Genomic DNA, 24,331 nt, shown 5'->3' with positions numbered 1-24,331 from the left:
CAGCATGCTGCGCTATACTCTGGTGATGGCTATGTATAAGGGCACTGACAGCACGCTGCGCTATACTCTGCTAATGGTGGCTATGTATAGGGGCACTGTGACAGAACACTGCGCTATACTATGCTGATGGCTATGTATAGGGGCACTGACAGCACGCTGCGCTATACTCTGCTGATGGTGTCTATGTATAGGGGCACAGTCACAGCACGCTGTGCTATACTATGCTGATTGCCATGTATAGGGGCACTGACAACATGCTGCACTATACTATGCTGATTGCTATGTATAGGGGCACTGACAGCACGCTACGCTATACTCTGTTGATGGTGGCTATGTATAGGGGCACTGTGACAGCATGCTGCGCTATACTCTGGTGATGGCTATGTATAAGGGCACTGACAGCACGCTACGCTATACTCTGTTGATGGTGGATATGTATAGGGGCACTGTGACAGAACACTGCGCTATACTATGCTGATGGCTATGTATAGGGGCACTGACAGCACGCTGCGCTATACTCTGCTGATGGTGGCTATGTATAGGGGCACTGTCAGAGCATACTGCACTATACTATGCTGATGGCTATGTATAGGAGCACTGTGACAGCACACTGCGCTATACTATGCTGATGGCTATGTATAGGGCACTGACCGCACGCTGCGCTATACTCTGCTAATGGTGGCTATGTATAGGGGCACTGTGACAGAACACTGCGCTATACTATGCTGATGGCTATGTATAGGGGCACTGACAGCACGCTGCGCTATACTCTGCTGACGGTGTCTATGTATAGGGGCACAGTCACAGCACGCTGTGCTATACTATGCTGATTGCCATGTATAGGGGCACTGACAGCATGCTGCACTATACTATGCTGATTGCCATGTATAGGGGCACTGTGACAGCATGCTGCACTATACTATGCTGATTGCTATGTATAGGGGCACTGACAGCACGCTACGCTATACTCTGTTGATGGTGGCTTTGTATAGGGGCACTGTGACAGCATGCTGCGCTATACTCTGGTGATGGCTATGTATAGGGGCACTGACAGCACGCTACGCTATACTCTGTTGATGGTGGATATGTATAGGGGCACTGTGACAGAACACTGCGCTATAGTATGCTGATGGCTATGTATAGGGGCACTGACAGCACGCTGCGCTATACTCTGCTGATGGTGTCTATGTATAGGGGCACAGTCACAGCACGCTGTGCTATACTATGCTGATTGCCATGTATAGGGGCACTGACAGCATGCTGCACTATACTATGCTGATTGCCATGTATAGGGGCACTGTGACAGCATGCTGCGCTATACTATGCTGATTGCCATGTATAGGGGCACTGACAGCACGCTGCACTATACTATGCTGATTGCCATGTATAGGGGCACTGTGACAGCATGCTGCGCTATACTATGCTGATGGCTATGTATAGGGGCACTGACAGCACGCTTGACTATACTCTGCTGATGGTGGCTATTTATAGGTGCACTGTGACAGCAATTTACTCTGCTGATGGCTATGTATAGGGGCACTGTGACAGCATGCTGCGCTATATTCTGCTGATGGTGGCTATGTATAGGGGCACTGTGACAGCACGCTACGCTATACTCTGCTGATGGCTATGTATAGGGGCACTGTGACAGCATGCTGCGCTATATTCTGCTGATGGTGGCTACGTATAGGGGCACTGTGACAGCACGCTGCCCTATACTATGCTGATGGCTATGTATAGGGGCACTGACAGCATGCTGCGCTATACTCTGCTGATGGTGTCTATGTATAGGGGCACAGTCACAGCACGCTGTGCTATACTATGCTGATTGCCATGTATAGGGGCACTGACAGCATGCTGCACTATACTATGCTGATTGCCATGTATAGGGGCACTGTGACAGCACGCTGCGCTATACTATGCTGATGGCTATGTATAGGGGCACTGACAGCATGCTACGCTATACTCTGTTGATGGTGGCTATGTATAGGGGCACTGTGACAGCATGCTGCGCTATACTCTGGTGATGGCTATGTATAGGGGCACTGACAGCACGCTACGCTATACTCTGTTGATGGTGGATATGTATAGGGGCACTGTGACAGAACACTGAGCTATACTATGCTGATGGCTATGTATAGGGGCACTGACAGCACGCTGCGCTATACTCTGCTGATGGTGTCTATGTATAGGGGCACAGTCACAGTACGCTGTGCTATACTATGCTGATTGCCATGTATAGGGGCACTGACAGCATGCTGCACTATACTATGCTGATTGCCATGTATAGGGGCACTGTGACAGCATGCTGCACTATACTATGCTGATTGCCATGTATAGGGGCACTGACAGCACGCTGCACTATACTATGCTGATTGCCATGTATAGGGGCACTGTGACAGCATGCTGCGCTATACTATGCTGATGGCTATGTATAGGGGCACTGACAGCACGCTACGCTATACTATGCTGATGGTGGCTATTTATAGGTGCACTGTGACAGCAATTTACTCTGTTGATGGCTATGTATAGGGGCACTGTGACAGCATGCTGCGCTATATTCTGCTGATGGTGGCTATTTATAGGGGCACTGTGACAGCACGCTACGCTATACTCTGCTGATGGCTATGTATAAGGGCACTGACAGCACACTGCACTTTACTCTGTTGAGAGCGCCCCCTCCCCAGCGCGCGGTGCTGCAAAACCTTTTTTCGGGAAGGGGGCATTGCCATGCCTCCCGCGATTAGGCCACGCCCCCTGTTACCTGGGCCCGTCGCGGCTCTTGGCGGGCCTGATACTCTGCTGATGGTGGCTATGTATAGGGGCACTGTGACAGCACGCTGCGCTATACTATGGTGATGGCTATGTATAGGGGCACTGTGACAGCATGCTGTGCTATACTCTGCTGATGGTGGCTATGTATAGGGGCACTGACAGCACGTTGCGCTATACAATGATGATGGTGGCTATGTATAAGGGCACTGAGCACGCTGATGTATGCTGCGCTATACTCTGCTGATTAAGTGGCTATGTAAGGGGGCACTGACCGCACGCTGATGTATGCTGCGCTATGCTATGTTGATTAAAGTGGTTGTGTCCAAAGACTCCAGACTTACAAGTGGCTGTGTGTACAAATAACTGTTTAAATAAAAAGTAAAAAAAAGTTAAATAAAACCTTCAAGAAAGTTAAAATGAAAAAAAAAGCACTTTTTTTCTGGTGCTGTATACATTACAAGCACCATGACTCCTTGCGCCATACCCCACTGTGTATACAAGCACTGTGACTGCTGGGGCATAAGCCCACTGTGTATACAAACACTGTAACCATCTTGCACTACCTTTCATTCCTGCCACTTTCATAGATGTGCTTTAAAAAACTGTGGTGTCTGTGCCGCTGCTCTGTTGCTTAGTACCCAGCGAGCTCACTGCAGCGTTTGGCAAATAATGGTGAAAACAATATTGTGAGCCACGAATTGAAGCCCATCGGCTCCTTTTTTGTAATGCCATCTAAAGATGGTGTTGTCGACTGCCTTTCAAACCCCAGAATGTATCGCACTCCGGGGATGGGGCATATGCGGTAAGCAGTCAAACCTCTGAATACGTCATTTTCTGATGTTTGACTGCAATATCTGCAATAGTGCATCCCACCCAGAGTGACAGAGAGAGAGAGTGACAGGTAGAGACCCTAACTCTCCCTGGGGGGTGCCTAACCCTAACCCCCTCTTTTCTGCACCATAAACCTATCCCTCCCAGGGGGGTGCATAACCCTGGCCTCCCCCGATGGTGCCTAACCCTAACTCCCCCTTCCCATAGCCTGACCATAACCCTCACCGGGGGGTGCCTATCCCAAATTTCTCCCCGGTGGTCAATAAACCTAACCCCTCCTTCCCTGGGCTAACTGCGCATACTTTTCCAGATCCATCGTTTGGGATCTCGGCAGTTGAGATGCTAATGCTGGGACACTGAGTTATAAGGGGTAAATTTATTTCATTATTAAAAAACACAGACTTTTTGCACATGAAAAAAAATACAGATATAGCACAGAATTCTCAAAATAAGTAAATAAGGTAAAAACAAAAAACTTAATTAGACTTGATTATATACTAATCTAATAAATTACTCATTAAAAGACAAAAACATGGTAAAATATGTCAATGTAAGTACATGCACAGACCCATGGAAAGTCCAAATATGCCTGACCTTCCAATGGCAGAATGGCAGAGTGGCTGTCTGCTTCTTGTGTTAAAAACATTTTTACAGTATGATTTTTTGCAACCGTCAAAAAATAAAATAATAATTTAAGATATAAAATAGCACTACAAATAGTCTATGGAGAAAACGCTAGATCCTAATGCCGTTATACCCTGAGATCCTGTTAATGTACTGTCATTCAGCTAATTATCAGAAAGAAGCATACATTGTGAAGAGATACATGACCTGTTGATTGGTTGTAGTTTGTTACATGAGGTGCTATGCTTTTGCCTATAGGAGCACTGACCTTATTATTCTTGGAGAACATGACAGAAGCTCAGGTGCTGAGGCAATCCAGACTCTGACTGTTTCAAGTGTGAGTATAACTAGTACATGACTGTTTCAGTGGTTGCACTCAGATGCCTGAAGATTAATCAGACTGTTTGGTCCCTGTGGATAATGTCTATGTATGCAACAATTAAAGGCTAACAATACATGCATTTGGCATTCATCTAATTATGTAATCTTTATAAATTGCACACAACTAATACTGAATACCATGCAGGTTTAAATCATGCTAAAGGAGAGTTTACATCTATAAATCTAGTGCTAAATTACAACTTTCAAAAACTGACCTTAGAGTTTAGTTAAGAATAAAGATATGAGATTATATAAGAGATTATATTACTAAGGAACCTTTGCAATGTATTCAGAATGGTGCAGGAACAGATCCCACCATTTCCTTATGTCAAACTATAAACTACCCCCCCTTTCCCGCACTCTAAACCTAATTCTCCCAGGGAGGGGTGAACGCCACCCCCCCTCCCCGTAGCCTAACCCTAACCCTCCCGGGAGAGGTGCCTAACCCTAAACTCCCTATTCCCGGGGACACACTGTAGCTGTACTTACCAGTGTCCGGACACTCGGCATACCACCATTCGGTATGCAGAAGCTGGTGTCCTGATGTCTTTCGGGATATGAGCGTCTGCATTTCTTCCGCCGCCTGGATGCTGCCATCGGTATTTCGGCGGTCAGCATCCCGTCTGCCGCCCATTTAACTACATCCCATATTTATATATTTATATATATATATATATATATATATATATATATATATATATATCCAAAAGTCTATGGGACGGCACTCCGGAATGGATAATAAATCACAATACCCCTTGTAGTAGTTGGAGTGCCGGACATTCATTACAATATATAGAGTGCCGCCCACGACATACATACATACATATATATATATATATATATATATATATATATATATATATATATATATATATATATAAAGTAATAGGTGGCACTCCCGGCGACTTCACAAAGGACACAATACACTTATTTATGAATGTACTGTATCCTATGTGAAGTCACCAGGAGTGCTGCCTATTACTTTATAGATTTTTTCCTTTTCCTTGCTTGGTGAAGGGCAATTGAGGAAAGCACCAGGGGCATATTTAAATTTTAGCCACATGGAGTGCCGGCCACAATTGCTGTGTGTGTATATATATATATATATATATATATATATTTTAATTAGAGATGAGCGGTGAAATCCGGACCCCTCCGAACATCGGGTGTTCCCGCCGACTCGGATCCGCCGGCGAGTCCGAACGTCATGTGAATGGCATCAGATTCTCGCGTGACTTGTTTTTCTATACAAGGCACCGGGTCCTGTTCGCGGCGCCTTGTATAAAAAAAACACAGAAGGAGGCACCCTGCGCACTGCTCTGCTAAGTGGACACGCTGCGCTATACTATGCTGATGGCTATGTATAGGGGCACTGGCATCATGCTGCGCTATGCTCTTCTGATGGTGGCTATGTATACGGGCACTGACAGCACGCTGCACTATAATCTGCTGATGGTGGCTATGAATAGGGGCACTGTGACAGCACACTGCGCTATACTATGCTGATGGCTTTGTATAGGGGCACTGACAGCACGCTGCGCTATATTATCCTGATGGCTATGTATTGGGGCACTGACAGCATGCTGCGCTATACTATGCTGATGGCTTTGTATAGGGGCACTGACAGCACGCTGCGCTATATTATCCTGATGGCTGTGTATAGGGGCACTGACAGCATGCTGCGCTATACTATGCTGATGGCTATGTATAGGGGCACTGTGACAGCACGCTGCGCTATACTCTGCTAATGGTGGCTATGTATAGGGGCACTGTGACAGCACACTGTGCTATACTATGCTGATGGCTATGTATAGGGGCACTGAAAGCATGCTGCGCTATACTATGCTGGTGGTGGCTATGTATAGGGGCACTGTGACAGCACACTGCGCTATACTATGCTGATGGCTATGTATAGGGGCACTGACAGCACGCTGCGCTATACTCTGCTGATGGTGGCTATGTATAGGGGCACAGTCACAGCATGCTGCACTATACTATGCTGATGGCTATGTATAGGGGCACTGTCACAGCATGCTGCACTATACTATGCTGATGGCTATGTATAGGAGCACTGTGACAGCACACTGCGCTATACTATGCTGATGGCTATGTATAGGGGCACTGACAGCACGCTGCGCTATACTCTGCTAATGGTGGCTATGTATAGGGGCACTGTGACAGAACACTGCGCTATACTATGCTGATGGCTATGTATAGGGGCACTGACAGCACGCTGCGCTATACTCTGCTGATGGTGTCTATGTATAGGGGCACAGTCACAGCACGCTGTGCTATACTATGCTGATTGCCATGTATAGGGGCACTGACAGCATGCTGCACTATACTATGCTGATTGCCATGTATAGGGGCACTGTGACAGCATGCTGCACTATACTATGCTGATTGCTATGTATAGGGGCACTGACAGCACGCTACGCTATACTCTGTTGATGGTGGCTTTGTATAGGGGCACTGTGACAGCATGCTGCGCTATACTCTGGTGATGGCTATGTATAGGGGCACTGACAGCACGCTACGCTATACTCTGTTGATGGTGGATATGTATAGGGGCACTGTGACAGAACACTGCGCTATAGTATGCTGATGGCTATGTATAGGGGCACTGACAGCACGCTGCGCTATACTCTGCTGATGGTGTCTATGTATAGGGGCACAGTCACAGCACGCTGTGCTATACTATGCTGATTGCCATGTATAGGGGCACTGTGACAGCATGCTGCGCTATACTATGCTGATTGCCATGTATAGGGGCACTGACAGCACGCTGCACTATACTATGCTGATTGCCATGTATAGGGGCACTGTGACAGCATGCTGCGCTATACTATGCTGATGGCTATGTATAGGGGCACTGACAGCACGCTTGACTATACTCTGCTGATGGTGGCTATTTATAGGTGCACTGTGACAGCAATTTACTCTGCTGATGGCTATGTATAGGGGCACTGTGACAGCATGCTGCGCTATATTCTGCTGATGGTGGCTATGTATAGGGGCACTGTGACAGCACGCTACGCTATACTCTGCTGATGGCTATGTATAGGGGCACTGTGACAGCATGCTGCGCTATATTCTGCTGATGGTGGCTATGTATAGGGGCACTGTGACAGCACGCTGCCCTATACTATGCTGATGGCTATGTATAGGGGCACTGACAGCATGCTGCGCTATACTCTGCTGATGGTGTCTATGTATAGGGGCACAGTCACAGCACGCTGTGCTATACTATGCTGATTGCCATGTATAGGGGCACTGACAGCATGCTGCACTATACTATGCTGATTGCCATGTATAGGGGCACTGTGACAGCATGCTGCGCTATACTATGCTGATTGCTATGTATAGGGGCACTGACAGCATGCTACGCTATACTCTGTTGATGGTGGCTATGTATAGGGGCACTGTGACAGCATGCTGCGCTATACTCTGGTGATGGCTATGTATAGGGGCACTGACAGCACGCTACGCTATACTCTGTTGATGGTGGATATGTATAGGGGCACTGTGACAGAACACTGAGCTATACTATGCTGATGGCTATGTATAGGGGCACTGACAGCACGCTGCGCTATACTCTGCTGATGGTGTCTATGTATAGGGGCACAGTCACAGTACGCTGTGCTATACTATGCTGATTGCCATGTATAGGGGCACTGACAGCATGCTGCACTATACTATGCTGATTGCCATGTATAGGGGCACTGTGACAGCATGCTGCACTATACTATGCTGATTGCCATGTATAGGGGCACTGACAGCACGCTGCACTATACTATGCTGATTGCCATGTATAGGGGCACTGTGACAGCATGCTGCGCTATACTATGCTGATGGCTATGTATAGGGGCACTGACAGCACGCTACGCTATACTATGCTGATGGTGGCTATTTATAGGTGCACTGTGACAGCAATTTACTCTGTTGTTGGCTATGTATAGGGGCACTGTGACAGCATGCTGCGCTATATTCTGATGGTGGCTATTTATAGGGGCACTGTGACAGCACGCTACGCTATACTCTGCTGATGGCTATGTATAAGGGCACTGACAGCACACTGCACTTTACTCTGTTGAGAGCGCCCCCTCCCCAGCGCGCGGTGCTGCAAAACCTTTTTTCGGGAAGGGGGCATTGCCATGCCTCCCGCGATTAGGCCACGCCCCCTGTTACCTGGGCCCGTCGCGGCTCTTGGCGGGCCTGATACTCTGCTGATGGTGGCTATGTATAGGGGCACTGTGACAGCACGCTGCGCTATACTATGGTGATGGCTATGTATAGGGGCACTGTGACAGCATGCTGTGCTATACTCTGCTGATGGTGGCTATGTATAGGGGCACTGACAGCACGTTGCGCTATACAATGATGATGGTGGCTATGTATAAGGGCACTGAGCACGCTGATGTATGCTGCGCTATACTCTGCTGATTAAGTGGCTATGTAAGGGGGCACTGACCGCACGCTGATGTATGCTGCGCTATGCTATGTTGATTAAAGTGGTTGTGTCCAAAGACTCCAGACTTACAAGTGGCTGTGTGTACAAATAACTGTTTAAATAAAAAGTAAAAAAAAGTTAAATAAAACCTTCAAGAAAGTTAAAATGAAAAAAAAAGCACTTTTTTTCTGGTGCTGTATACATTACAAGCACCATGACTCCTTGCGCCATACCCCACTGTGTATACAAGCACTGTGACTGCTGGGGCATAAGCCCACTGTGTATACAAACACTGTAACCATCTTGCACTACCTTTCATTCCTGCCACTTTCATAGATGTGCTTTAAAAAACTGTGGTGTCTGTGCCGCTGCTCTGTTGCTTAGTACCCAGCGAGCTCACTGCAGCGTTTGGCAAATAATGGTGAAAACAATATTGTGAGCCACGAATTGAAGCCCATCGGCTCCTTTTTTGTAATGCCATCTAAAGATGGTGTTGTCGACTGCCTTTCAAACCCCAGAATGTATCGCACTCCGGGGATGGGGCATATGCGGTAAGCAGTCAAACCTCTGAATACGTCATTTTCTGATGTTTGACTGCAATATCTGCAATAGTGCATCCCACCCAGAGTGACAGAGAGAGAGAGTGACAGGTAGAGACCCTAACTCTCCCTGGGGGGTGCCTAACCCTAACCCCCTCTTTTCTGCACCATAAACCTATCCCTCCCAGGGGGGTGCATAACCCTGGCCTCCCCCGATGGTGCCTAACCCTAACTCCCCCTTCCCATAGCCTGACCATAACCCTCACCGGGGGGTGCCTATCCCAAATTTCTCCCCGGTGGTCAATAAACCTAACCCCTCCTTCCCTGGGCTAACTGCGCATACTTTTCCAGATCCATCGTTTGGGATCTCGGCAGTTGAGATGCTAATGCTGGGACACTGAGTTATAAGGGGTAAATTTATTTCATTATTAAAAAACACAGACTTTTTGCACATGAAAAAAAATACAGATATAGCACAGAATTCTCAAAATAAGTAAATAAGGTAAAAACAAAAAACTTAATTAGACTTGATTATATACTAATCTAATAAATTACTCATTAAAAGACAAAAACATGGTAAAATATGTCAATGTAAGTACATGCACAGACCCATGGAAAGTCCAAATATGCCTGACCTTCCATTGGCAGAATGGCAGAGTGGCTGTCTGCTTCTTGTGTTAAAAACATTTTTACAGTATGATTTTTTGCAACCGTCAAAAAATAAAATAATAATTTAAGATATAAAATAGCACTACAAATAGTCTATGGAGAAAACGCTAGATCCTAATGCCGTTATACCCTGAGATCCTGTTAATGTACTGTCATTCAGCTAATTATCAGAAAGAAGCATACATTGTGAAGAGATACATGACCTGTTGATTGGTTGTAGTTTGTTACATGAGGTGCTATGCTTTTGCCTATAGGAGCACTGACCTTATTATTCTTGGAGAACATGACAGAAGCTCAGGTGCTGAGGCAATCCAGACTCTGACTGTTTCAAGTGTGAGTATAACTAGTACATGACTGTTTCAGTGGTTGCACTCAGATGCCTGAAGATTAATCAGACTGTTTGGTCCCTGTGGATAATGTCTATGTATGCAACAATTAAAGGCTAACAATACATGCATTTGGCATTCATCTAATTATGTAATCTTTATAAATTGCACACAACTAATACTGAATACCATGCAGGTTTAAATCATGCTAAAGGAGAGTTTACATCTATAAATCTAGTGCTAAATTACAACTTTCAAAAACTGACCTTAGAGTTTAGTTAAGAATAAAGATATGAGATTATATAAGAGATTATATTACTAAGGAACCTTTGCAATGTATTCAGAATGGTGCAGGAACAGATCCCACCATTTCCTTATGTCAAACTATAAACTAAACAATAAGTATTTGATACACAGTGATTACAAACAACACATATATTACATTGCTGTATTCTTGTTCAATATTTCTCATTTACACTATTATGAGGAGAATTATTTGTTTTTGTAAGTAAAGGTCTTTACTCACCCCGACTGGAACTCCAACACCATCAACAATGACATTTCCCTGGTTAAACTGGCCACTCCTGCTGTCTTTGGTAGCACCGTATCTCCAGTGTGCCTTGCCAACCCTGGTGAGATATATGATGATGGTCGTCTCTGTGTTACCAGTGGATGGGGAAAGACAAGATACAATGGTGAGAACCAGTGATGTATGTGCACTGTGCTATTAGTAGCTCTATATTGGCAGTGAATGATGTTGTTCATAGACACTTATGCTTCAGAGCAAAGTACAACCTGACATGAGAAATATGACTTTAATAGAACATACCAGATGGTTCATTTACTAGTTGTGGCTACAGATATCTTTTCTTGCAAGAAAGGATGTAAAATATAGTAGACTCCTATCAGGGAACCCGCCATCCCCACTTTTCTTGACAGGATGACTCCTTTTAATCTGGAGACCCCATCCCAAGTTGGTGATAGGAACATCTTTTTCCCAGTTGCAGTCATAGTTCTCTTGTCAGTAACACATATCTGGATATGAAGAGTTGGTCACAAATTACATTGGCCACCTGTAAAGACATTTAAAAGAACCTTACCGAGAAAGCGGTCCTTTGCGGTGATCATTATGCATCCCGGCGTTACCAACGTTGGCATGCATGTGAAGGGCGACGGGATGCATCACATCCTGCCTGCAATGTATCATGAATCCCTCCACAGATCATTTCTTGTGGACATAAAGCAGACTTTCCTTGATGGTGTCACACATGTTGTATTTTATTCTCAGGTTTAATAATGCAGCCTATAACATTTAGGTCCAACTGGATCACCATTGACACAAATACTTCATAGAAGCCTATGCCATTCTCCAGCACCTGTCACATAAGCCCTTGCTGCACACAAGCTAATAAAATATAAGCACAGATTTGTAGGCAGCATTTTTATTGTATTTTAATTAATTGTATTTTATTTTCCCTGGTCATTTTGCTGTGGGACAAAACTGCTAGTGTAACACTATCTGAGATGTCATTTATAGGTAGATGCCAAAAACTGCACCCAATGGTCAGGATGCAGCCTACCAAATGGCTTATACAATGGTGAAATGATGTGTGCTCCGTGGGCAGCTCTTCCCCTCTTTATCATGTGTGCAGTATATATATATATATATATATATCTATATATCGTGGGCGGCACTCACAGGACTTCACAATCCAAGCAATAAATCAGGAGACACTACTCCATGTGGAGTAGTGTCTCCTGATTTATTGCTTGGATTGTGAAGTCCTGTGAGTACCGCCCACATCATCCTTCTGTGTACCTGAGCTGTGATGGCTTGTTACTGCCTAGGAGGGATAGCACCAAGGCCAGCTGATTTTATCATAAGGAACTGAGTGTCGGTATTGTGGAATTTATATATATATATATATATATATATATATATTTATATATATATATATATATATTAGGGGTGTGCACCGGCCACTTTTCGTGTTTTGGTTTTGGATCTGGATCTTTCTTCGTGTTTTGGATCTGGATTGGTTTTGCCAAAACCACCATTCGGTGTTTTGTGTTCTGGGTTTTGTGTTTTGGATCTGTATTTAAAAAAAAAAAAAGCATAAAAACAGCTAAAATCACAGAATGTGTTTATTTTTCTGCTCCTATGCTATTATTAACCTCAAAAACCTTAATTTCCACTCATTTCCAGTCTATTCTGAACACCTCACAATAGTGTTTTTATGTCCAAAAGGTTGCACCGAGGTAGATGGATGACTATGCTAAGCGACACGAGTGGGCGGCACAAACACGTGGCGCATCTAGGAGTGACACTGCAGTGGCAGACAGGATGGCAGTTTGAAAAACTAGGCCCCAAACAGTACATAATGCAAAGAAAAAAAAGAGATGCAAGATGGAATTGTCCTTGGGCCCTCCCACCCACCCTTATGTTGTATAAACAGGACATGCACACTTTAACAAACCAATCATTTCAGCGCCAGGGTCTGCCACACGACTGTGGCTGAAATGATTGGTTCATTTGGGCCCCCACAAAACAAGCTGGCAATTAATCTGGCCCTGCACAAACTGGCTCTACGGAGGCAAGATGTCGTCCTCATCCTCCTCATTCACCGATTCCTCAACCTCTTCAGTGTTGTGTACATCCTCATCCTCACAGAGTATTAATTTGTCCCCACTGGAATCCACCACCACAGGTCCCTCTGTACGTTCTGGAGGCTGGTCTCCCTGGAAGAGTTGATAATTAATTTTATGAACATCATCTTCTCCACATTTTGTGGAAGCAACCTCCTACGCCTTTTACTGACAAGGTTCCCGGCTGCACTAAACACTCTTTCGAAGTGCACACAGGAGGGGGGGCAACTCAGGTAAAATAGAGCCAGTTTGTACAGGGGCCTTCAAATTGCCTCTTTTTCCTGCCAGTACATGTACGGACTGTCTGACATGCCTACTTGGATGCTGTCACTGATGTAATCCTTTAACAGACAGACGCACGCTTGTCGCTGCTGCTTTGAGGATGCCGGTGCGGCTACAGCCCACACAATTCACAAAGACAGGAAAAAAATTTTTTTTTTATTTTTTATGGAGCGCACTTTGAGGGTTACACCACCCTTTAACAGACAGACGCACGCTTGTCGCTGCTGCTTTGAGGATGCAGGTGGAATCTAGACGGGATTTGGAACCGGGGACACACTACCTCCATCAGTTGTCTAAATCCCACTGCACTAATGGCGGATACCGGGCGCACGTCTAACACCAACATAGCAGTCAAGGCCTCAGTTGTACGTTTTGCTTCCGGATGACTGCTGTCGTGCTTCATCCTCATCGCTAGGGACTGTTGGAGGGTCAATTGTTTAGTAAAAGTAGTGGTGTTCCTACTTCCTCTCTGGGATGATGAACAACTCCCAGCAGCAGCAACAGCACTAGGAGGAAGTGGTTCTTGATCTTTCCCTATTTTATTTTTATCGGAGAAAGTTTGGTCCTCCATTTATGTTATATTGATATATACGTGTGGCTAAGGCGCACACAAACAAAGAAAATATTTTTTATTTTTGCTGGAGAGTAGTGCACTTTGTGGGTTACACCACCCTTTAAAAAATGAGCCAGCCAGCCCTTTACTTATGGGATACAGGCGCACGCTTGGCGCTGCTCCTTTGTTGATGCACGTGCAGCCACAGTGCACACAATTCACAAACACAGAAAATATTTTTTTATTTTGTTTGGTGTGTACTTTGGGGGTTACAGCACCCTTTAACGGACAAGCCAGCCGGCCTTTTACTTATGGGACACAGGCGCATGCTTGGCGCTGCTCCTTTGTTGATGCACGTGCAGCCACAGTGCACACAATTCACAAACACAGAAAATATTTTTTTATTTTGTTTGGAGTGTTGACATAGGCGCACGCTTGGCACTACTTTGTTGATGCACGTGCGGCTACTGTGCACACAATTCACAAACGCAGACATTTTTTTTTTCTGCACTTGGGGGGAGCACCCCTGATGGACAGAGCACCCCCCTGGACAACCCCCTGGACAACACTACAGCACCCCTTTAGGACTGGGACACTGCACAGGACTTTGGAGTGGACACAGCCCCTATGGACAACTGACTGCACAACACAGTCCAGCCAGCCCCTATGGACTTTGGAGGAGTGGACACAGCCCCTATGGACAACAGCAGCACAGCACAGCAGAGCACAACACTACACTGCACTACTCTACACTACACTACACTACACAGCCCAGCCAGCCCTAACTCCCACCCTCCCTCTTCACTGTCCACAGCCAAGTGAAAAAATGGCGCCGACGCGGGTACCATATATAGGATCCAAAACCCGCGAGACCCGCAAGGCGGATGATGACGTTTTGCCTCGATTTCAGATCTGAGTCAGGCGGGAAAAGTCGAGCCTGACTCGGATCGGCCTCAGACCATGGGGGCTCGGGGGGGTGCGGATTTCAGAAATCCGAACCCGCTCACCCCTAATATATATATATATATATATCAGTCCAACAGACGCACACTCAGCCACCACCCACCACGATGAGAAAGTTAACTTGCCTTGGTGCCCTCCCCGGATAAGCAGCTTACCCCGGTACAAGTAAAGGAAAAATGGCGGCACTCACAAGACTTCAAATAAGCAATGCTAGGTAAAGTTTATTCTAATGTTTCAATCTCTTTTTGGGGGGGTCCCTGAGGAAAATCTCTAACAGAAGAGATTGAAACATCGGAATAAACTTGACCCAGCATTGCTTATTTGAAGTCCTGTGAGTTCCGCCAGTTTTCCTTTATATATATCTGCGTGTGTGTTGAATATCTGTTGCCATAGGTTACATTCAAATTTTATTGACCAATTTGACATAATTTCCTATCTCAGAAAATAAACAATGTCCTGTTCTTAATAAGTTAATTATTCAGCTACTTGGTTGGGGTCTTTCCCAAATGATGATATATTGCTGAATGTCAGCTTTGAGCTTTCTGGAAATCACTATATGGCTGAAAGTGTTGTCACTCTCTCTGTAAACAGCAGCGACCACCCCCAGCAAACTGCAGCAGACTGCTCTGCCTGTGATTTCCAAATCTGAGTGCATGAGCTATTGGGGTAGCAACATCACTGACATCATGATCTGTGCTGGAGCCTCTTCTTGCATGGTTTGTACTTGATAACACACAGTTCTTTATTGCTATTTTATCTATTATATTGTTATCAGAGCAAGGAGTATGACTAGTGAAATGAGACTATGGGCAAATTTACTAAGTCGCGGTTTGGTGGGGGTTTCTATTCTATTCTAAACCCAGGGGGTTTGGTGGCGCTTTCTATTCTATTCTAAACCCCGGGGGTTTGGTTTTGCAGCAGTTTCTAAATGACAGCCCTGTTCTAGTCTATTCTAAAATGTTTTTGATGGCAGTTTTGCAGCGGTTTTGGCCTTAGTAAATCTGCAGATAGCAAAACCGCCACCAAACCACAGTCAAAACACATTTTAGAATAGAACAGGGCTGTCATTTAGAGACTGCTGCAAAACCAAACTCCCCGGGCTTAGAATAGAATCCGCCACCAAACCGCCGAGGTTTAGAATAGAATAGAAACCGCCGCTTAGTAAATTTTGCCCTATATATGGGGGAAGGGGGGGTAAGGTGCGCTCTTCCTGCTAGTACTGGTGATGACTTGTGTGTGTTTGTGAGTGGTGTTAATTAGAATGTTTCTTCTGGTGGTGGTGATGTTTTGGGAGTGAGGAGGGTGTGATTGGGTATGGAGTGTAGTTTGGAGTAATGTGAAAAGGGGAATGGAATAGGATCAAAATGAGGCCAGCGAGACACAGTAATTTTGGGCAAAATCTTTTATTGAGTAGTCACAATGCTGCTCTGTTAAGATCCCGGGCAGGTGGGTGGGGTTCAGTGATGAGTGGTGATGAGACTGGAGAGGTAGGTGGACCCTTTTAGGGGGCTCCTTCCCGTGCAGTTCAGTGACCTTGCACGTCACCCCTGCTGGACCTATGGTCGACAGTCTAGGAAGTCTCGGGGGGTGGGGGGATTTGCAGAGTGGGTTGGAACACCTGTGCGGCGTCCCGTGTGTTGGTGTGAGTCTTGGCAGAACTTACCTACCGGTAGGTTTTTTGTTGTGGTGATGTAGGTCGACGTTGCGGCCGTTGCAGATTGGTTGGAAGCTGCAGGTTTGTTGATGAGCTGGATCAGCGTGTTGCTGGTGTGCTGCAAGTGCACGGCTGTTCTTACTGGTCTGCGGAGGTCAGCGACCGTAGTATGCAGCTGAAATTGGCTCTTGGTTGTGCCGCTGGTGGTGCGGAGCCAGAGGTGTGGATGGGTGAGCTGCTGGGAGGCTGGGTTGCAGCGTGTGTGCTGGGACCACCCCTGGGGGGTGGTCTGCCCGGGATACTGATTCAAAAAAAGCCACTGAGGAGGGGGGATGTGGAAAGTGTGACCGGGATGGAGCTGGTCACTGGCGATGTTGGCTGGGCGGACTTGCGGCCGGATGTGCGGGATGCTCTTATCACTGACGGTCCCTCGTGGAAATGGGGATCGACGGTGGAGACACCCCTGGCCAGGAGTGAGTTGCTGAGCACGCCTGGGAGCAGGGGGGGAGAGGGTCTGGTCCGGGGTGGAGCCGGTCACTGGAGGTGTGAGCGGTGCGGACCAGCAGGCGGGTGGGCTGAGGGCTTTCTGCACTGGTGGTCCCTGGTGGGGATGGGGATCTTTAGTGGAGGTCAGCCTGGATCGGTGTCGGGTTTGATGTGAGGGTCTCCAACGCGTTTTGGCACAGGTGCCTTCTTCAAGGAGGTGTGAGAGGATCAATGCTTCTGAGGTTCTTATGTAGGGCACTTCCGGGGGTGGGGGTGTGATCAGGTGACTCATGGGGCCAATGGTGTGTTTGAAAGGTAATGTGGTGCAGGTGTGTGCAGGGACTTGCCGAATGGTGATGCGGTGCAGGTGTGTGCAGGAACTAGCTGGAGTGATTAATTTAATCAGATTAGGCCACTGGTGTGTTTGATAGGTAATATGGTGCAGGTGTGTGCAGGGACTTGCTGATTGGTGATGCAGTGCAGGTGTGTGCAGGAACTAGCTGGAGTGATACGTGTAATCATATTGGGCCAATGGTGTGTTTGAAAGGTAATGCGGTGTAGGTGTGTGCAAAGAATTGCTGAATGGTGATGCAGTGCAGGTTTGTGCAGGGACTAACAGGAGTGATAAAAGGTGAGGTGATAGGGGTTGGGGCTGGAGTAGAGCGTGGGTGGGCTGGTTGGAGATTACTTCGTTATAACGGATTTGACTTCGTTGTCAATGTTGAGTCCCCTGGGGGTTAATGTTTTCAGCGTGAATATCCATCTAAGTTCCTCCTTGTTGAGGATTTTGTTATGGTCTCCGCCTCTCCTGTTTTTTTGCATGTGTTTGATTCCTATGAAAGTGGTGCCTTTTGTGCTGCTATGGTGGTATTCTTTGTAGTGTACGGGTATGTTATGGTTCTCTGTTTGTTTGGTGATGTTTCTCAGATGTTCGGCAATTCTGGTTTTTAGTGGTCTGGTGGTCCTGCCTATGTATTGTTGATTGCATGGGCATTGTATGAGGTATATTACGTTGTTAGTGTTGCATGAAATGTGTTCTTTAATTTTATACGTGGTGTTTGTCTGTGTGGATGAGAATGTTGTAGTGGGTGTGGTGCTTCTATATTTTAGTGTGACGCAGTTGGTACATGAGCCGCAGTGGAAGAAACCCCCTGTGAGTTTGGAGTTGTCTAGAGTGCTTTGTGTTCGGATGGGTGGATGAATGTGGTTGGATACGAGTTTGTTATGGATGTTGGGGGCCTTGCGGTAGATGACTTTGGGTCTGTTGGGTAGGATACTTGTCAGTTGTGCATCTTCCTTAAGTAAGTGCCAGTGTTTGTTGATGATTCTTTTTATTTGTGTCGCCTGGGTGTTGAATTGTGTGATGAAGGGAACGTGGTTGTCTGTGTTTTGTGGTTGTTGTTTGTATTCCAGAAGTGGTTTCCTATCTTCTAGTCCTATTCGGGTGAGTGTGGCTTCTAATGTGTCCGGTTTGTATGCTTTGTCCGTGAATTGCTGTTTAAGTGTTGTGGCTTGTTCGTGATAGTCCGTGAGTTTTGTGCAGTTGCGTCTGATCCGCTTGAACTGTCCTGTGGGGATATTGCTGAGCCAGGAGGGGTGATGACCACTACTGGAGAGGATGTAACTGTTGACGTCTACGGGTTTTTGAAAAGTCTTGGTCTGTATCTGGTGATTATCAATGTATATTTCTAGGTCTAAGAAGTTGACGGAGGATTGGCTGTAATTGGTCGTGAATTTGAGGTTCCAGTTATTGTTGTTGATGTATTGAATGAAGTCAAGGAGTGTGTGTAGGGGACCCTTCCAGATGCAGAGGACGTCGTCTATGTATCTGGTCCATAGGACCAAATTCGCATCCCAGTCATGACCCGTCCATATGTGGGAGTCCTCCCAACTGCTCATGAACAGGTTAGCATAACTGGGTGCGAACTTGGTCCCCATAGCGGTGCCAGTCCTCTGCAGGTGGAAGTCCCCATCGAACCAAAAGTAATTGTGTGTGAGAATGTATTCAATGCCCTGGAGGATGAATGCGATCTGTTCTGGTTCCAGTGTGTCGTCGTGATTGAGATGGTGTTTGATGCTGTCAAGACCCTGTTGGTGATTGATGATCGTGTATAGGGATGTGACATCGCTGGTGACTAACCAGTGGTCATCCCCCCCCAGGTGGTGTCCTCGAGTATTTTTAGTATGTGTGTTGTGTCCTGTAAGTGTGAGCGTTGGCGTTTGACATATGGTTGAAGATAGTGGTCGATGTATTGTGATAGATTAGATGAGATGGAATTGATGCCGGAAATGATGGGTCTACCTGGAGGGTGTGTCGTGCTTTTGTGTATCTTGGGGAGATAATAGAATACGAGTATGACCGGGTTTGGGTTATGGATGAAGTTATATTCCTGCTTATTGAGGATGCCTGTGTCTAAACCGGTCAGGAGTATGTGTTTGAGTGTTTGGTTGAACTTGAGTGTCGGGTCAGAATTGAGTTTCTCATATGTGTCTCTGTCTTGAAGGATGCGCTGTGATTCTGCGATGTAGTCGAGTTTGTCCAGGAGTACTATGCCCTCCCCCTTGTCTGCTGGTTTAATTATCAGGTTTCTGTCTGATTTGAGATTGTTCAGTGCACTTTTTTCGTTAGTGGTGAGGTTTGGGTTGTGCCGTTTGTTAGAGGTATTGAGTTTGTTGATGTCCTCTGTTACCAGATGTTCGAAGGTGTGTATGAGGTGGCCTTTTAGGTGACTGGGGAAGAAGCTGGATGGGGGTTTGAGTGTAGTGTGTTTGTATTGGTTATGTATGGGTTCTTTTGTGATGGGGTTGGACATGAAGTATTTTTTGAGGGTGAGTTTCCGGATGAATCTGTTTAAATCAAGGTAAGCTTTGAATTTGTTAAGAGGGTTATGTGGGGTGAATTTAAGTCCTTTGTTTAGTACGGAGATGTCATTCGGTGTGAGGGTGCGGCTGCTTAGATTGAAGATACCTGTACTGTTGGGTGGTGTGGGATTGGTCAGTGTTTTGGTGGTTTGTCCACCTCTGCATCCTCGTCTCGTTGGTCTAGCTTGCGTTTTGGCCTTGTTGGGGTGTGTGTTAGGGTAGGTGGTAGGCAGGTGCGGTTGCCTGCCTCCAGATCTAAAAAATGCTGTGACCATTGTTCGTCTGTGTGGATGGGTGTACATGGAGGTGGCAGTGGTGGTCGGGTGGCTTCTTGTGTGTTGTCTGTTTGTGTTACTGTTTGGTCTGGTGTCCCTCTGAGTGTGTTGACCCACCCTTGGTTAAGCGATTGTCTTGCTAGCTGTTCGTAGTGTTCCGACTCGGATGGGTCTTCTATTTCATGAATGCTAAATGATGTGTTGCAGTCTGAGTCTTGTTCCTGGTCGTTTGTGTCATTATCTTTGTTGTGTGTGTTTGATGGGTTCTTTGTGTTGTGAATCTTGGACATGTATTGCTGGTACGTTAAGTCTAGTTTTTTGTATATCGGGGTGCCTGAGGTAGTATGGTTGGTTGTGTGTTGGTGGCGTGATGTTGGTGCGGTGTAAGTGTGTGTCTTTGTGGTGGTGAGACTGGTGGTTTTGTAGTTGTGATGTTTGTCTATGTTCGGATTGTGAGCGTTGGGGCGGTGGTGGTTACCTGGTTTATCCCGTGTGATTTTGGCTATCTTTTTCTCGATTATGGCTTCCTCTGTTTTATTTAGTTTGGTTCGTGTTAGTGTCACGAGGTTTTTAAATTCCTCCTCCCCTTTGTATGGATCCAGGTCTTTGTCAAGCGTGTTTATTTGGTTGTCTAAGAGGGCTAGGTATATTTTGTGATGTCTGATGATTAAGTTGATCAATGATTTGGAGCAGTCATGAAGTATACTGTTCCATTCAGTCATGAACGTGGGATTGTCGTGGCTATGTGTGGGTGTTTTTTGGATGACTAGGCCCTTCGGGATGAGGTTATTATTGAAGTACCATTGGAGTATGTGTGCATCCCACCATACTTTGGACTCTCTGGTGATGAGTTTTTCGAGTTGAAGGTATGTTTGGCAGAAGGTGTTGCTGTTATTTTGTAGCGTGGCTCGTTGGTCTAGTTCCTTTAAGAGGTATTTGGCCCTATCTACGCGTGTGTCTCTGATGTTGAAAATGCCCATGTATGGATTTGTGTATGGTCCCTTTGTTGTGTTCGGTTATGTGGTTACTTATTGTGTTTTGGGGGTGTCGGTGATTGTGTAGATTGCTGTTGGTCGTTGGTGCTGCAGTTCTGGGTACTGGTAGAACATATGAAGATGGACGGTAGAACTGCGCTCTCGTTGACCAGGGGGTGGTGTGTTGTGGTTTCGGGGTGCTGCACCTTTGTGTGGGAGTACCTTTCCCGCACTGAAAACGTATGGGGGTAGGGGGGGTAAGGTGCGCTCTTGCTGCTAGTACTGGTGATGACTTGTGTGTGTTTGTGAGTGGTGTTAATTAGAATGTTTCTTCTGGTGGTGGTGATGTTTTGGGAGTGAGGAGGGTGTGATTGGGTATGGAGTGTAGTTTGGAGTAATGTGAAAAGGGGAATGGAATATATATGTTTTTCCAGTTTCTTAATGCAAGTAGGTTCTCCCCATGCTTGGTCTTACAGCATAGTCTCACCTGACTGATAGGGGAAAGTACTTCTCCATTTTCCAGTGTATACTGTAGATCAGTGTGGTGGGAAACAGGGGCTGTGCCTGGTGTGCTGCAGCACCAAAGTCTGCGCCCCTCTTCTGGTACATATAGTATTGGCAGGAGGGACATTGTTTTTATGGGATATGAGGGTTCAATAAAATATAGTTAGTATTTTGGGTTACTGATAGTATAATAGTTATAATTTGATGAAGAATTTATAGCAGATGGTATCAGCAGTTTCTAATTATAAATCACTGCTGATAATTATTCAAAGTGTTCGAAGACTGGAGGAGGGGGGTGGGGTGGGGCGAGTCTAAGATGTGTCAGAGATGTGGAGAGAGATAAAGTTGATACATACAGTAGCCAGAGGCCCAATGCATTCCACACTACCACAGAATGCTGCTGCTTGGCCCTATGATGTGGGCAATACTTAATAATTATTTAATAAATATAGATTGGATTATTCAATGCATTTAAAAGTGCAGCTGGAAAATGACTGCTTTAGTTCTGCACCATCTCTGATTCCACTCAGGACAAGGAATCTGAGATGCAGGCCCAGTTTTACATTTTGGATGCATTTTGTCAGATGGAGTTATTACCTGCACACTGTATATTTTGCTGGAAGTAGTGGAGTGTTATGGAAATATAATGATATTAATCTTTCAACCCTGACACCACCTGGCTGTGAAAAAGTCACAAGCTAATAGAGCAAAGTAATTAATAAAACAATGATTATAATCAAATAAATGCAATCAATTAATTAATACATTCAAAAATAACACAATAGAAAACAAACTTCTTTCTCTGCTTTGGTGGTAAAAATTTACTTTGAGCCAATTCAGGAAAATAGATTAGAAATCGGATATCTAGCATTTATTCCAGACAGTAGGGACACTCTACATTGGTAGAGATGAAAGGGACAGTACCCTAAAACAATGTTGTTGGAGAATAGTCTACAATATACTGTATATGCAGGGGTGAGCTCAGAGGGATTTAAAGTGCGTCATCACTCTAAATCCCCCCAGCGTCCTACCATACAGGGGCATGACTTGACAGGACCTCCTGATAGCGTGCCCAGCATCACCAGCTGGACTATCCCTGTAGACTGTGCCTGCACTGTCGGCTCCTCCTCTGTGACAGGAGCCGAGTACTGCAGGATAATGTCACACTGCAGCACCAAGCTCCTGTCACTGAGGAGAAGCCGGCTTTTTGGCGTCACCCCATCCAAGGGTGACACCCGGTGCGGCCCACACCCGCCACACCCCGATAGTGACACCAGTGGGTGAGCTTAGTCATGTTGCTGTCTACATTAGCAACTGGAAAGGCATTCATCTTATCCCATAGATAACCTTCTCTACCATGTATAATGTTAGCCACTAATTTATACTTCTGCATCAAGAACTGCCTGAGACAACTGAATAGCTTTGCCTAACTGAAGGTGCTTCCCTCTTTATAGATTTGATATGTAAAGCAACAGTTCTCCTATTATCTCAGAGATTCTTTATTTAAATAATAATAATTATCTCTGTTTCAATGTAGGGTGATTCCGGTGGACCCCTTGTTTGCGAGAGTAATGATGCTTGGACATTGGTCGGTATTGTGTCCTGGGGAAGTAGCACATGTTCTACCTCTATCCCAGCTGTCTATGCTCGTGTCACTGAGCTCCATGCATGGTTGGATCAGACTGTTGCTTCCAACTAAACATGTAAAGAGATGCATATAGCAAACTGAAAATCTGTAAGCAATAAAATACTACTGTCATCAGTTACTTATCATTTCCTGTGGAGAATGAAAAATGGGATTGAGGATTCCATGAGACATCACTTGGATATCAATCTGTATAAAAAAAAGTATGAGATGTCTCAGATAATGTTATTTCTTAGATAGGCATTTCTATACACATAATTAATCTAGTAGAAATTAAATTCATTGTACTTGCCATGCTTGAAATGTTTTCCAAATTTATCTATAAATGGATGATTAAAAAGAAACCTGGGAAATATTATAGCAATCAGGGCTTGTATTACACTATGTGCCCCAACTGTGGTAATAATGGTATAGACAAGAAGTGTGTTTGCAACATTTTCAACTAATTTATTGAGATTTTAATTTTTGACACTATCCAGTCATAAATCCAAAGTGAAGTGAGTTGGTCAAAAGAGCCAAAGCATACAAATACGTGCTTCATACAGTAGGTCTTTCTTTATGCAGATTTATAAGACTATCTTTGTGTAACATCCCCCAATTTGGTGGGATGTCAGTGAGTGGATTGTACCTGCTGTTCTTCTGGAACCAGCTTGGGAGTGGAACGCCATCATTACCGTTCCTCTTCTAGGCTCCTTCTACCACAACAGAGAGGCAGGAAACTCCCAGAACCCAGCACAGTAATCACACGCTTTGAAAGTGATGTTATGTTTTATTGTGCTGGAGCACTACATCACTAGTTCGGTATAGGGTACAGGTTAGATTAGAACATGCAAAAATACACAATATCAAGTACAAATACAGTGGCTTAAGTGAACTTAGAATACTCGTTTCT

At 45.5% G+C, this 24,331-nt stretch overlaps 1 protein-coding gene across 1 annotated transcript in view; it reads left to right on the top strand.

Annotated features, from left to right (window-relative positions):
- The window catches only part of LOC148431369 (chymotrypsinogen B-like), a 30,020-nt gene extending 6,256 nt beyond the window's left edge, over positions 1 to 23,764 (top strand). The window contains exons 3-7 of the mRNA XM_088466049.1: positions 4,557 to 4,567; positions 10,524 to 10,602; positions 11,110 to 11,290; positions 15,631 to 15,755; positions 23,332 to 23,764. Of these exons, the coding sequence (XP_088322175.1) occupies positions 4,557 to 4,567; positions 10,524 to 10,602; positions 11,110 to 11,290; positions 15,631 to 15,755; positions 23,332 to 23,493 (558 nt within the window). The 3' untranslated portion in view covers positions 23,494 to 23,764. The remainder of the gene's footprint in view (positions 1 to 4,556; positions 4,568 to 10,523; positions 10,603 to 11,109; positions 11,291 to 15,630; positions 15,756 to 23,331) is intronic.
- Positions 23,765 to 24,331: the final 567 nt, after the last annotated feature.

The sequence above is a fragment of the Taudactylus pleione genome, unplaced genomic scaffold (assembly GCF_031769625.1).
Source record: "Taudactylus pleione unplaced genomic scaffold, aTauple2 ptg002365l, whole genome shotgun sequence".
In the NCBI taxonomy this organism is placed as follows: Eukaryota; Metazoa; Chordata; class Amphibia; order Anura; family Myobatrachidae; genus Taudactylus; species Taudactylus pleione.
This window is presented reverse-complemented; position numbering and strand designations above follow the sequence as displayed.